This window comes from Barbatula barbatula, assembly GCF_947034865.1.
Source record: "Barbatula barbatula genome assembly, chromosome: 2".
Classification (NCBI taxonomy): Eukaryota; Metazoa; Chordata; class Actinopteri; order Cypriniformes; family Nemacheilidae; genus Barbatula; species Barbatula barbatula.
In genome coordinates, this window is record NC_136767.1 from 14,395,290 (window position 1) to 14,410,485 (window position 15,196).

The following is a 15,196-nucleotide window of genomic DNA, read 5'->3' on the forward strand; positions in this document are numbered from 1 at the left end:
AAACCTAACAACTACCTTACTAACTATTAATAAGCAACAAATTAAGAGTCTATTGGAAGAAAAGTCGTAGTTAATGGTTTGTTAATAGCGATTATTGTCCCCAAAATGAAGGAAAATGTTGAAAAGTAATAGATATTCATGCTGAAGTGTCTATGCTAAAAATAGATGCACAGCCTTTCCACTCCTAAATATTTTTTTTGTTACATTTCCAAATTTGAACATTTTTGACTAACAATAAAATAAAAGCATTCACCCCATCTGAGTTCATGGATTGCTTAATCTTGTGTGCTTTTCAACTTTATCATGCTGGAAAATCAGTTTGGCTTTGATTTCAACAAGCTTTCCTATTCCACTTTCTTCAAAAATGTTCCAGGAGATGTCACCTGGATTCTAGCAAACTCAACTCCACACATGCTTGCTTTTCTAGTCACTTTACCAAAGAAACCACTGAAGTGCAGATAAGATTTATTACTTATTTCAGGAATCTCAGAATTTTGTCAGTGTTGCAACTGCCGTCTTGATTGCGACAACCGCACTTCATGTCCTGTTGCTTAGTTTGGCAAGTCTATAAATAGTAGTGTCTGGGTTGTCAACCTTTTTCATTTCTTTGCAATTTACTTCACTGTGTTCCAACGAAAGTTTAAAACGGGCCTTTATATTCAACACTTTTACTCATCCTCTCCATTAAGCTTTTAGAATATTGACATTGGATGCTTGATCTGTATTAATGTGTACAAAGATGACCTATGAATATGCAGTTTTGAAAGTCTGTAAATCATTTCATTCCATTTTCATGATTTAATGTAGTAAAAAACTAAATATAATCTTCGTAAATAGGGAGTAGTGTTTTTTTACAGAGAATAAGGGTTTGTTCACTGAATAAATCCATTTAATCACACCCCATATATCACGTATGTAATCCTCAACATTGCCCAGACATAATATGCACTTCAACTACTTTCCCTGTTAAGAAACAGAATTTTACGGAGTCACATCTGACAATGCCAGAGCAACAACTTTCGACCATATGAAAGAAAGATGTTACGCTCACATTCGATCCTTTAGCTGAGCATTTTTCAGTGTTGCGAGCTGTGCTCAGCTTTAACTTTAACGCTGCGATGTTATTGTGTAGGCAGACGTGATTCAATCTTGCACAAGGTTAGCTGGATGGCCAGATGCCTGCAGACACCAGACAGCACATCAGGCCAGGCACAAGAAACTATTAGAGACTAGCTGATAAGGGAGAATATACAAATGAAAGACTGGTTTAAGCAATAAAAGTACCAAAGTTTGTAAATACCAGAACCTTTATGGACTTAAACTGCAGCATAAAACACACGTTAAAAAACAACTTTTTTATCCTATAGTGGTTTTGGTGTAAACTATGCAAGAACCCTATCGAAAAAATGTATCTCATGCATTATATATCAAATTAATAAAAGATGATCTCGGGGAATTCAAGACCATAGTTTATTTCATGGTAGTAAGAAAGTATATACATTGGGGTCCCTTTATAGTGAGTTCTAAAGCTACACATTTGATGTTATTTTTCTTTTATTTCATTTCTGACACCTGAAACGTTGACTCTTCCAACAATTGGTGGATTTCCCAAACCGTTGTTACATACAATAAACCACTGAAACAAGCATTTACCATTATTGTAAAAGAAACAAAGAGCAAAACATAAGCATGTCTACCTAAATTATTGCTATAAAAATGAATAAAAATTAAATACATTTGAATATGATATTGAACAGAAGATTTCATTGTGTAAAACAGAAATTAAGACATGCTTTACAATTAACATGCCAGGCATAATGATGACACAAGAGTTTGCTCATGTGGTAAGAAGTACAAGAAACTCTATGCATATTAAACTAGAAGTAACAGCAAGTCCATCCTGCATATCTAATGCCAAATAAGCTACCTTTCTGTTTCTAATAATAATACAATGCTATCAAAAATATACTGAGCCAAGAAAATTATGGAATTTGCTGTTACATATAAAAATCACATTAATAAAGTCTATGATCTTTCAGTCCAAGGTCTGTTGAGAGTTGGGAGAACATATATAATGTCATTATATCTTTAAACATTAAAAACATCATCAATGAAAATAAAATCATCAATAAAAATGACACCGTCTGCCATTCAGATTTCAAGAAGCAAAAATCTAATATATGTGGATCTATTTCATATCTGTCATTTTGTACAAAGGGTATGGACACCATGCTTTCTGTATCGAGCCCCATTGACATCCACATCACGAAGAGCTACAGTACGTATTGGACCTCGAGAGCAACCCATTCTGTACCCAATCTCAGGCACATTAAAGTACATTAAGTTAAATCTCTTAATAACACGAGAGAGAGTAAAAGTTGTAGAACTCATGAGAATAAATGGAGTGTTGTCTGAGAGGTAGAGAGAGAAACATTTGTGGCGTTTTTAGGGCAGAAAGACAGAATCTGTACGTGCTGATATCTATATGAATTTGAAGAAACGGAATTCAGGTCTGCAAAAGCTCTTTGTTGGAAAACCTTTCCAACCTTCAAACATAAACGACCTAATCCCATTGCTTATAAACAGTCAAGTCCCATCCCATCCAGGTTTCCTGACAGCCTACGGTTTCTTCTCCGTGTTTGGATCTCAATGCGGTTTGGACAGAACTTGCTTTCTTTGCTTTAGTTGTGTCACTTGCCACCAACTATATGTACTGCACATGTTATCATCAGTATAGGATTTAGACCTTTTTGGTTACTTTTCAAGCTGCATTATCAATATGACAAGACAACAGATTGAATTAAAATATTTGATACACTGAGTGTACTTTATTTTTTTGTAAATCTGGTCAGTTGTACCATATACAGGTACTGCTTTAATGGAAGTGGACACAGCTATTTTTTATTACAACGAAGTCCAATTAACTGTACATGAAACTGAAGACTAAACAGAAATTAGTGCAAAATAAATCTGATTGTAAAATCCGTTAGGTACCCAACACGATGTCAAGGCAAGAAAATAGCAAAGACATTTTGCCCAGTGATGCATCAGGTACACCTTCCAACAGTATATGGCGAGTTTGTACCCGATTGCATTCAACTGAACAAATAATGAAAAGAACCTGTGTGCTTTCAAAAAAAGAAAGAGAAACTCAACGATAAATCTTGCAGAAATAAGAGAACGTGAGATATCTACAAGCAAAGGAATGTCTAGTTTGACACACCAGGGTTCTCACCATTTCTCCAACCTGTTTTCGCCAGTCAAACCCTTCATATATTCACGCCACACGTTCACCAGATCCGAACCGGCTTTATTTGGTAAAGGCAGCCACCACAGCCCACAGCAGCTCGTTGGTGTTGGTCTTCAAGCTTTCACCCTCGGGTTCAAGGTCCAGCAGCTGTCGTACTCTCTTCATGGCCAGATCGTACTGGTCGTCCAGCAGCGGTGCGAATGCGTTCTCTAGCACGTCGGAGGAATGGGCGAGGAAAATAAGGCCTAGAATACGCTTGTCCATTCGGTGAGGGTCGTTCACCCACTTGTCCAGCACTGCCTCTTGCACCTTCTTAATAAGGCGCTGTTTAATATTATTGTTGGTAAGTGGGTGTGTGGTCATGTCAAAGAGCAGAAAGTTCTGTTTCTCGGTGGTGAGGACACCCTTCTCCACGAGGTTCTTGGCCAGGCGCTCTCGGACATTACGCAGCTGATAATGAAGCTTTAGTGGATTCCATGTCTCGCCTGCAAACAAAAAAACACTGCTTTATATCTGCTTATAATCGCTGTTATTTTTTGGACGAGGGTAGAAATTAAACGTGTCACCCCAGAGTTAGCCTTGGTCTGATCAGTTTCTTATTAAATGTTTCCTGTTCATCCATTCTAAAGATATTATATAATCCCTTTTGACAATACGCTATTGCTAAAACTTAACATACAACTAAATAAAAAGTTTGCGCAACAGCTGTAAAACTCCTGGGTGTAAGAGGTAAAGCTCCCAAAAGGGCTGTATATTTGTGGATCTTGACTCTTAAGAAAACTTTAAGATATAAAAAAAGGACTTCTCCTGCTTGCACGATGTCTTGACGATATTTACATGGGGTTTTTCTTAAACCTTTACATCTATGAAATTGTGAAGATTTTTTTTGTGATATAAAAAGTTAAATGTCAACCCTTCATTCCACTACGATTTCAATCTCGTGGTCCCCCAAGTGGTGGATAAGCGCAATTATCTGTTACCAGTGGTGTAAATAATGTTGCCGTGTAAGCTTCCCCGTGGGCAGAACAATACATGAATATGTTTTACTAAGCAGATGGAACCGGCAAATGCAGGAACGTTGTTTGGAAACCATATCACACGCTTCCGCAGGCAGGCGATGGGCGGGGCTGTGTACCGACCCGAACACAGAATTTACAGATTGGAGTTAAAGACATTATTTTAAGTCTGAAAAACAACAAGTGTTGCTTTAATGATTAGATAGGTGTTATGAGCTATCTTATGTCAAAACAGACTTTTTTTGATAAACTGTACATAATAATCATTACATTTTTAATAGTTTTAATAGGTTTTGAGCAGATTAAAGCCATTAATCTCAATGTTTCATGCTGAAACCATGTTATAGTCTCTTGTCTACCGAGCATCAGTGTTTTGTAAGTTACTCTGAGAAGATAATTAATTACTAGTTACATATTCGATCGTGTTATTAGATTACTGTACAAATGACTCTCTCCAGACAGTATTTAATTACTTTCTACATCCTATCAACCTTCATTAGTTTAGTGATTCAATGATAGACACGAAACGACTCAAATAAATAATATAAAACTACATAAAGTACTCTTACTAACTGACTAAAGTATTACAAATGTGAGAAAGATACATTAATGCATGCATTTTAAAGTTAGACTTTGAATTTTAATGTCAATTTCACTATTGTATACATTACACAGTATTTAGTTCGATTACGTCCAAAGAAACTGTAATTAAATTACAGACCCTTACTTTACTTTTTCAAGGGAAAAGAAATTAAATTACAGTAACTAAGGCCTACTCACATTGTCCAAGTCGAACCGTGCCCGGGCACGTTTGACCCCTAAAGCCTGATTCGATTGTCTAGTACGAGTGCTCGCAACCACGCTCGGGCGCGGTTCACTTACTGCTCCCTGGTCTGATTGGAAGAGGTAGGCTGGAGTGCGGTTTGGTTTGGAAAGGGGGCAGTGCGAGCGCAAACCACGTTGGAGCGCGGAACATGACTGTGGCAGAGCATTTGCTAGTCATAAACCTGCAGTAATTCAAGGCTCTGATCTAATTCTGAGCAGAGTTTTATACTCTTTCTCCATGAGAATGACAGCTCCTACTTTTAAGACTCTTTGATCTCACCCTCTGACCCTTTACTTTTCCATTATGAGTTCATCTGAGCTCATAGCCACAATATATACCAGAAATCAGGCCTGGATCCAGCTTAAGATTCTTTATTTTTACCATGTGCACGAGAATATTTGCCAACTAATGTCGAGTGCATTAAATGCACATTTTAAAGTGTTAATAGTTAATCAACATTTTAGGCAATAATGAAAATAAGACAGACAATAAAGTAGTGAAGACAGATAAGTATTAAGGTATTCAGAAAAAATAACTACAAGATTGAGGAACTGAAATGATTTGTGCAGGACTCACCACTGAGTAACTCAATCCAGCTCTGCACAGTCTCAGGCGGCTGGGTGTCTTTAATGTGTTTCAGAGCCTCATCTAATAGCACATCCCCCGTTGGAGCGTCAGACTTGCATATAACCTGGAAAAATGATGGAGAAAAAATGTCAATTTAATAAACATTACAAAACCTAATGCACAAAAGCAGACACAGCTAGAGAATGAGAAGTTTAGCACATAAAAGCCCAGTTAACATCAAAGCCCGGTTTAATACAAATAAAAAAGCACAAAAAAGCCTCCTGACACAAATCTATAAATAAAGGGCATCCTCTAGTGGCCGAAACCGTCCTGCACATGTTGAAGTATACCAACAACAAAATTCGCCAAGAACATCACAAATACTGAAAGTAGATTTTTTTTATTTTCAGGTGAGCCTACCCTTAGGAAATGTACCAAAAAAGGCTAACAAAAAATGTTTCACACATACATTTATAACATTGAAATAATATTGCAACATATTTACTCGTTGTGGTTTGCTTTGTGTGCAAAGAATACATCTATTTCTTAAAGGACCCCTTTAAGGTATGCATTATATGTTAGAATTTAAGTCTTTATATTGGGTACCACTGGAGGATGTAAAATATCCTTGCACTCAAACAAGGACAATATTGAAGGGATAAAAATACTAATCCTGTCATCATTTACTCACCCTCAGATAGCTCCCAACCTATATACATTTCTTTGATCTGCTAAACACAAAGGAGGATATTTGGAAGAATGTCAGGAACCAAACAGATCTCATCACCATTGACTACCATAGTAGTTTTCCATACTATGGCAGTCAATCAGTTTGGTTACAGACATGCTTCCAAAAAACTTTCTCTGTGTTCGTCAGATATAAAGATTTCGAACAACTCTTACTTATGTGCAATGTTAGGATAAAACATGATGTGTTAATGTAGTTTTTAAATGTTTCTCTGAAAACTATGAGGGATCAGTCAGAGGAGGAAGGACGATGGACAGTGTGATATGATCAACACCTCTGCTAACATGAGCACTACGCAAAAAGCATGTAAAGAAAACAACTAAAACTCTTTAAAAGCTGCACCTGTAAAGAAAACAGAGCATCATTTTTGTGCATCTACTGCCTCTCATTTGAGTTTGTGACAAAACATTTAGCAGTGTTTACATATTCATTTTGACGAATTATATTATGCAGTAATATATTACAATAAGAGAGTATTTTTCCCTAAACATTTCATCATTGAGGATTTCTTTTAAAAACTCTCATGTCCTGTCTCACGGGATAAGTGTTTAGTCACATTGCTAACACGACGTGGTGACGTAACAAATATGCCAATTAGTTCTTGACGTCACCAGCATCTGCCAAAATCCTGTGGGAAACACTGGAGCACACCCATCAATGCCGCTTCACTCGGCTAACGGAAGTTTAGCTATGTTTGTTTGTTCTTTGTATTTCGGTGATGAATATTATATAAACGCTTGATATAACGCTGGATTTTGAGATCGTTTGAAACTGATACAGTAGATGCAAAAAGAGTGAAAAATGTTAGGGGGTCTTTGTGGCAGCAATCCGAGCATTTTGACAATGGAGAAAACCTAAAATAATATAAATAAAAAGCAAGAAATAAACAGCGTAGGAAATAACTAAAGCAATTAAACAAGTTATGACAAAACGAAAACACAGAAGAACCGTCAAAGTTTATTTCTGTCAAAGTTTTTTCTTCAAATATAAATCGCATGTTTTTATTTAACTTGTTGCACGTCAGGGCACTTTTTGAGCATACACATGAAAACGCACTGTTGGAACTAAAATGGCTGTAACTCATGAAATCTTTGGAATAAAAACCTACGGTAGTGTCTCGTTTGAAAGAAGAAAATAAGCAGATTAGTCCTAATAATCACACAAAAAAAAACATTCGTGAAGAGATTTTGTTATGTTTATTATAAAAATACATTTAAAAAAGGTTTATGTTTTTCTTGAAACAAAAAGTAAAAGTTAACACTTAACAAGTGTTGTATCAAGTTTGGTCATAATACATCAAATTTTGAGGTGAAGTTTTTTAGCCCTTAGGCTTCTATTGGTTTTAACACTTGAACTAAAATTTGACCACAAAGGACATTGAGATGCTTTTTTAACAGACACAATTATGCACAGAAACAACATAAAAACAATACATTTATATGAAACTATACTTTTGATGCACTCTTATTTATGAATCAATTATCATTTGTGTATCACTTCCTCTTCCTAAATAGATTGTTCTTCTAAACACTGATCAAATGTGTATTCTAGATTATTTTGCTTTTCCAACAATATAATGTTTGTAATAAGATAAGAATTTAGATGCACAGTATTGATGTTAATGTAGGTGTTCTGCGGCATGTATTTATATGTTATAAACACTCTTGTCCTTTCGCATCACGTACACTTCCTACATACTTTATTTCATAAAACCATGATGAAACGTGTATTTTAGAGTCTCAGACTTATCCGATGATATATAGTTTGTCATAATTAAATCAGAATTTTCACAAAACTATGGAAGCAAACGTGGGTGTTCCGTATACGGACCGGTGACAAGTGAAAGGACATTAAAAAATCCAAGCGCACTCTTCATAAAAAAGAAACAATTACTCTTCCTAGATAAATTATTTGAAAAAACACCTAAAAAAAAGTATTTGAGAGTCTTAGACCTTTCCAATGATGTATAGTTTGTCACGATTCGATTAGAAATTACATACACAACATTGAAGCAAACTCAGGTGTTCCGTATACGGGTTTTAATCAAGTAACATGTTTACGTGCAGTGGGGACAGTCTGGAACCTGTTGACAGTTAGACCCGCAGCCGAAAACCCCCTTTCAGATGGCACGGATGTCCCGGGAATGCCGAGATAATGCCTCGGGAAAGCACGTTTCATTTTTACACCAGCCAGGATTAATATCCAAAGAGGGCACTTTGCACATAAATGTGTCTTAGCTAAACAGATATTAATCCAATCTGCTATACCCCCGCAAAATACAAACGTCATTTATTACGTGTTCCTATTTCACATTCGTACGTTACGTTAACATTAAGTCTAAAAGAAAGCATGGAAACGCCAGGAAGAATGTCACAGCGTCTACATTTAAAACAACAAGCTTGAGAAAGGGTGCCAGTGCAGTTTGGGAGGGTATTTACACCCTGCTGCACCCTGCACGCTCCATGAGTTAACACACATATAGCATATTTTTCTTTCACCGTACAGAAAACTAAAAAACACGTATGATTAAAAAGTTATTTAAAAATGCATTATTAGATTATTATACTTTACAAAATAAGATAAATATTAGTTAACTTAAAAAATAGATATACCTTTTCAAACCGTGATAGTATTAATCGGTCAAAATGTTAACTATCGTTAACGGTTAAACGGTCAATATGAGCATCCCTAAAACACAGAATATCATATTTGACTTTCAACTCCAGAATGCTAAAAGGAATCTCACCTTCCTGGCCAGCAGGCTTTTTCTTCTCATACCACAGGCCTCCAGCTGTAACCTTCCCCGTAGAGCCAGCTCAATGAGCATACAGCCCCGCAGGCCTGATGAAATGCAGTCATTCCAGAACGAGGTGTAGCCCTGGACATAAAAACAGAGCGAGTCAGTATTCCCTTTATTAGATTTTTGCACACATGTTGCTGGACAACTGCTGTGTGAATTTCGTTTCGGTAATGCGTCTGACTATCATTCCAATTCCAGTTAGACATTCGTGAGGTCAATTCAGTACAAATTCAAGCCCATGCCTCAAATGAGAGCCAGCTCAATAAAGAATTTTGCCCAACCCGGAGGGACAGTTATAGAGCTCATCTGCAGTGTCATGTTTAGCAGCAGTGGAAAGATCTCTCCATCAGTAACAAGGCGTGCTTTGTAAAGGTCCAGACTCCCGGCGCAGAGACCACCACTGTGAAACAACTGGCCTCTCTTAATGTGCTGGCAAAGTAGTCGCTCTGCACATGAAGACAAGCACATGCAAGAACCTAAGAGCACTCAAAGCAAAACATACAATTATCTATGTTCATTTAATTATCCGTAGCAGCTTTGTCATATGTTGTCAAAATGTGCTTTTTAAATTAACAAACAGACCTATAGTTTTGATGAAGAGATTTTAACAGAAATTGTAAACTATCAGATACAGACAACGATTTTGCCCAAAAGACAAACACACCAACATTTCCATCTTAGAAAAATGTAACAATCAAATAAACAATAGGCGAAAAGGAAGTGTACTGTGGGACCCTTACCCTTCCCGAAATGTAAAACGTCAAAGCATCCTGTCATTTTGAGCCAAGTGCATTTTTTTGTATACACCATTATGCAAAGAATAAACAAATTCGAATAACCTTTAATAATTTGCACAAGCATAACAACCACTTTGACTACATATTTTGTGAGGACCACCAAAAATGTTGGAATAAATAAACGTCTATGTACCTATAATCAATGGTCAGAGCTCACGCAATTGAATGGAGGTCGGGAGATCTGCATATTCATGAATTGTGTTCATTGTTGAAACCGTTTAGAGAAACCGATTTACATTTTGGCATGTCAAAAGCATTACATTGTGTAACAGAGCAAACTTCACCAGACTTTAAACTGAAAGCATTAAGATTTGTTTTAACTGGAATAGACAATGAACTTGTCTGTTCCAAGGTGTCCACACACTCATAAAGAGACACGTTTTATGGTGTGTGCTTATTTGATTGTGTCCTTGCTGACAGATCGGGTCACCGTAACCTTTTTCTTTTGGTCAAATAAAGAACGCTCTCAAACACAGATGGATTATTTCATATAAAAATACCATTACCATCTTATACAGGAGTATCATTTTCCAAAAAATATGTGTTTAAACTAATTCAAATGACCCCAGAGGGTTAACAAATGTCTTGTGAAGCAAAACAACATGTTTGGGATAGAACACGATGAATATTTTGGGATACGTCAAGTATCCGTGGCAACATACAGATCAGTTTGGTAAGATAACGTTGAATCTCAATGGTTCTAGCGTGTCACGATTGTTGTCATATGCGCAACATATGGTTCGGCATTATCGATGAAGATCAAAGTAACCATTAATGATAATGTTGCTACAAGATCAAATTAAGAATTGTTTGAGTTCAGTTGAAGAAAAGTACATCTGGGATGGCATGAGAGAATGGCCGTGGGAAGTGTGGGTGCTGCGCATCAAGCGAAAGAAAAACTAAAACAGTGTCAAAAATAAATGAAGGCAGATACTATTTGCACTAGCTCCGCCCACCAATATGTGATTGGAATAGAGAAAGTTTAAGAACGACTCCATTTCTAACAGCGACTCCAGTGGCGTAAGGTATAAAGTCTGTATCGCGTGGAAAATACAGCTATTTTTGATTGGTGTAAAAAACATTGCTGCCTTGGACGGACTATTTGTAATCCGTGTAAATAGACATACATTTCGTTAATGGGCATATTCACTAATATTCCTTGAAAACATTAATAAATTTACTGTTTTTGTTTTTAAACCGTTACTGTTACAATGACAACACAAGTGTCTCATGATGTCACGCCGTTAGTGTAGGTCAAGTGTCACGAGTGGTCTTGTCCAAATGGCGCAAAAAACTGAACTACTGAACATTAATGTCCTCATGCAGGACTTCATCAGCGGCAATCCAGAACGACATTCAACAATCATTCCCTCAAAATGATTTAAAACCAGAATTTCAGTCTTGGTCCTCAGAAAAGGGAAGTGAAAGAGAAACAGTAACCCTTTTAAATGTAATCACAGAGCCAGTTACTTGGATTACCTAAAACCTTCTTTATTGCAGTTCGTAACGTAGCTCTCCTTTAATGTTAATGATCTGCAAAGTTGTTCATCCTAAAAGTCCAAGATAAACATCTCAAAATAACAAGTCGACTCTGAATCGCCAGAACTTGTGGTCCTTTTTTCAAAGCTCAAGCCTGTCATTTCCAGACATCACATTTGCATAAATCCCCCATGCATGCGAGACACGAACACTCTGACCTGCCCACAAACACTTCTGATAGTTTGTGTGTTTACATACTGTGGAGACGCTGTGTTCTGTGCTGCAAAATCAAGCATGCTGATGTTTTTACTTTCAAAACAGGTGTGAGGCCATTTACTGTAGTGCCTGTCGTTTTTTTATTACTTGGATTCACACTTGGATGTGGATGGACGTACTGTTTCCCTGCATATGTTTAGTATGAATGCGTTCAAGCTGTCCTACGCCATATTGATGTGGTCATTTGACGTAATTCTTCTTCTGTTCCTTTTCAATGGCGTGTGGCAACTTACGTTTGAGGTGCAAATCCGCCACCTACTGTACTGGAATGTCGGCCAGAGATTGGCCATGTGATGTAATGACAAGCACAACAACTGAAGTTATGAGTAACAGGTCGCCTTAACACCGTAACATGTGTTTTGTAAAAGTAAACAACACAAGTACAGCACATTCAGAGCTTTTTATTTTCATGTATTTCCATTTTTACCTGGCAGGGCTATATGTAGGGCTAACTTTTCGTTTGGATAAGTAATTTAATGTAGATATTCCATTGGTTAAGGACTTATTATTGTGTTTTGTAATTATTCGTTCATGAAAGGTGATCGGAAAGTTGAATTGCGCCAAAGTGTATCAGTTAAAGCACCTGTTTATGATCTTGTGAATAATTTTCATGTATTTTGTTGTGTCTACGGGTTAAAAACCATTTAAGTAATATATAATAGTGTAAAGGGCAAATATAAATACAAAACACAAACGTAAATAAACTGCTGAAAATAAACTCAATATTAATGCTTCGTATTTAAATTCTAGGAATTAAATCTACGCACAACATAAAGCACCGTCAATTGAAGAACAAAGCAAGGTCGATGTTACATTAGCTTTAATTGACAACATGTTTCATTGTACATGAAAGTCAGGTGAGACTGTATTGTATTCTGTCCCGTGGGCTCACGGAAATAGAAGCATGTCAAGATCCATCACTGAGTGCCTAAGAATCTGGGCGTAACCAGGAATCCGGGAATTTCTCACCTACTCTTTATTGATACTGAGGATTCGGACATACTATAGGGTTTTCTCTTACTACATAGTAGGAAGCGTTATCGGACGCAAGCTTGCAGTATCTCTGTGTACTAATAATCTAAACCTGAAATGTAGTTGTGCGTCTATGCAGTCTATATGGAATGACCATTCACAACAGACTGGGTTAGCCGACCTATCGCAGTACAGTGGGCTTGTGGAAGGGAGGGGTTTACAGAAACTGAATCTTCGAACTGCCTTGAATGAACCGTTTAGAGATCATTGAGATATGGGGAGATATTAAAGGCATATTTTGCGAAAATTACAGTGTTTTTTTGACCTTGGATGCATTTAAACCTGTTGTGGGGACTCCAAAACAAAATTAGTAGTAGTACACTTAAAGTGCACAATAATCTTTTTTTTTTCTTTTAAGGGCGGTTTCACATTAGCACTTTTGATATGCACCCGGGTTTGATTCACGTCAGAGTTCGGTTCATCTGGATATTAACGCTGTCTTCCGAACCTGGGTGCATAAAAAAGGAGTGGGCTTGGAAATGGGCGGGCAGGGGGAGCCGTCGATTTAGGGTTCTTCGGACCAGTCAATCAAACTAAATGTGAAACCACCGTAAATCACAGGGACACAAACAATTTGCATCACATCATTGACCCTCATAAAGATAAGCAAACAAAAGGAACATTTTACCTTCAGTAACCTATGTGTTGGGCTGTGCATTATATAATATTTTTCTATGATGGAAAAAGACAGCAATGCAAAAAAGGACTGTTGCGTGAACAAGCCGCGTGACTACACCCTCTCGACTCGAGTCTTCATTAATGCAGTAACAAGAACATATTTGGTATACAGACAATTAACGTCACTCACAAACCTCCATGCATTCAATTGTACTGACAAATATAGTCTCAGGGAACCAGTCTCGTGGACTGTGACCTGACACTTTAACATTCATTTTAAGGGTGACCGGCAGACATTGTTGTTTAAAGTATAAGTGAAAGGAGGCAGTTATTCATTAATGACTAAATGAGGGTCTTTACAGACACCAGACCACGATGCCTACAGTTGACAGGCCATTATAAACTTGAAGTAAAGGTCAATCAATACAGCAGTCATTGCTCAACCATCCAGGCTCATTTTGGTTGAGCAATATCTACCTGTTTACTTATCCCTGCAGTCCAACTAGTTACCCCAAAACCCCAGGACAAAACGTCATGCGTGGTCACACATTTTTTTCTTCTACGTCACCACCTTGAATAGACAATACCTACCCATGAATGACCTCAATCTTAATGCTTTAGAGCAGGGGCGTCCAATCCTGCTCCCAAATAGCCACATCCAACCTTAACCCAACACAAAGTACCTACAATTTTCAAGCCATCTTTTAAGATCTTGATAAGCAGGTCCAGGTGTATTTGCTTAAGGTTGAAGTTAAACACTGCAGTACATTATAGGACGAAAGCAAACAGAAAGATCAACCTAGGATCGGTCCCAAGACACTTCTCGCACATTTTTATCAATGGTGTCTGGATTGACATGGTTCTTAGTCAAGCTTGCGTGGATGTAACGCGGGTCGTTGTGGGTAGAAGGACAGGGGTCTCAAAAGCTGTCGTGTTCGTCACAGTCAAGCGTGACGAGGTCATGCGATACCGTCATAAAACATCACACGGGTGACCCACTTACTTAAAGGCATTTTTAAAGCGGTGTCAAATTGTTATGTTAGTTTGGTAGGTTTCTGGACTCTGAAACGCGAAATAGCTGAAAGCAAACCGCTAGCTTTCATCGGAGCAATAACGTGGTGCGATTTCAACTATAAACAACAACCAAGTTTAAAACTATATATGTAAAGATAAAGAAGATTGTCTTCAGCTTTGTCTCTATAGAAAATGTGAATGATATAAACGATCAAGCGGTTAGCAGGCTAACGTTAAATATCGACACCTGACATATCTCTTAAATTAAAGAAAAAATAACAACCTCACGGTCTTTAAGCCCCAAGAGAAGCACTTCCTCCATTAAGGTCAGTCTGGTTTCCTTCGAGTCGCCGGTGTCATCGTCGTCCGGCTCGTCTCCCCGGCGGGGCTCGTAGTCCTCGTCGCCGGATCCGCGCTCTCGGTCTGCGGCAGCGGCGCTGCGCGAAGCCTCGGTGCGTCTTTGCACCAGGCCAGAGCTCCGCTGGGCCAGAGCACTCATCTCTCAAATCACACCGAAACAAATCCTCCCTCCCAGACAACTCCTGTCTGAGGTCGAAATGTCTTACTCGGCCCGATGCATAAATGTTTGTGGGGTAAAGGGAGTTCAATGTAGATTTGTTTTGGAGAAAAGGCCCTTCGCGATCCTAGAGGCGGACCGACCTACGTGTTTACGCGGTTCCTCTCAGTTTTAATATGGCGACTAGCCGTGACGACGAGAGCATCGAGTGGATGTGGCATCTCAACACTCAGGTTAACGACTCCAAGCAGTTACC

General features: G+C 37.9%; 1 protein-coding gene across 1 annotated transcript; it reads right to left on the bottom strand.

The window, feature by feature from the left end:
• Positions 1-1,292: 1,292 nt before the first annotated feature.
• golph3a (golgi phosphoprotein 3a) lies at positions 1,293-15,185 on the bottom strand. The gene is made up of 4 exons (XM_079479986.1): positions 14,707-15,185; positions 9,154-9,285; positions 5,669-5,783; positions 1,293-3,735 (listed from the first exon to the last, which is right to left on the bottom strand). The coding sequence occupies exons 1-4, from the start codon at positions 14,920-14,922 to the stop codon at positions 3,311-3,313; spliced, it is 888 nt and encodes a 295-aa protein (XP_079336112.1). The 5' UTR covers positions 14,923-15,185; the 3' UTR covers positions 1,293-3,310.
• Positions 15,186-15,196: the final 11 nt, after the last annotated feature.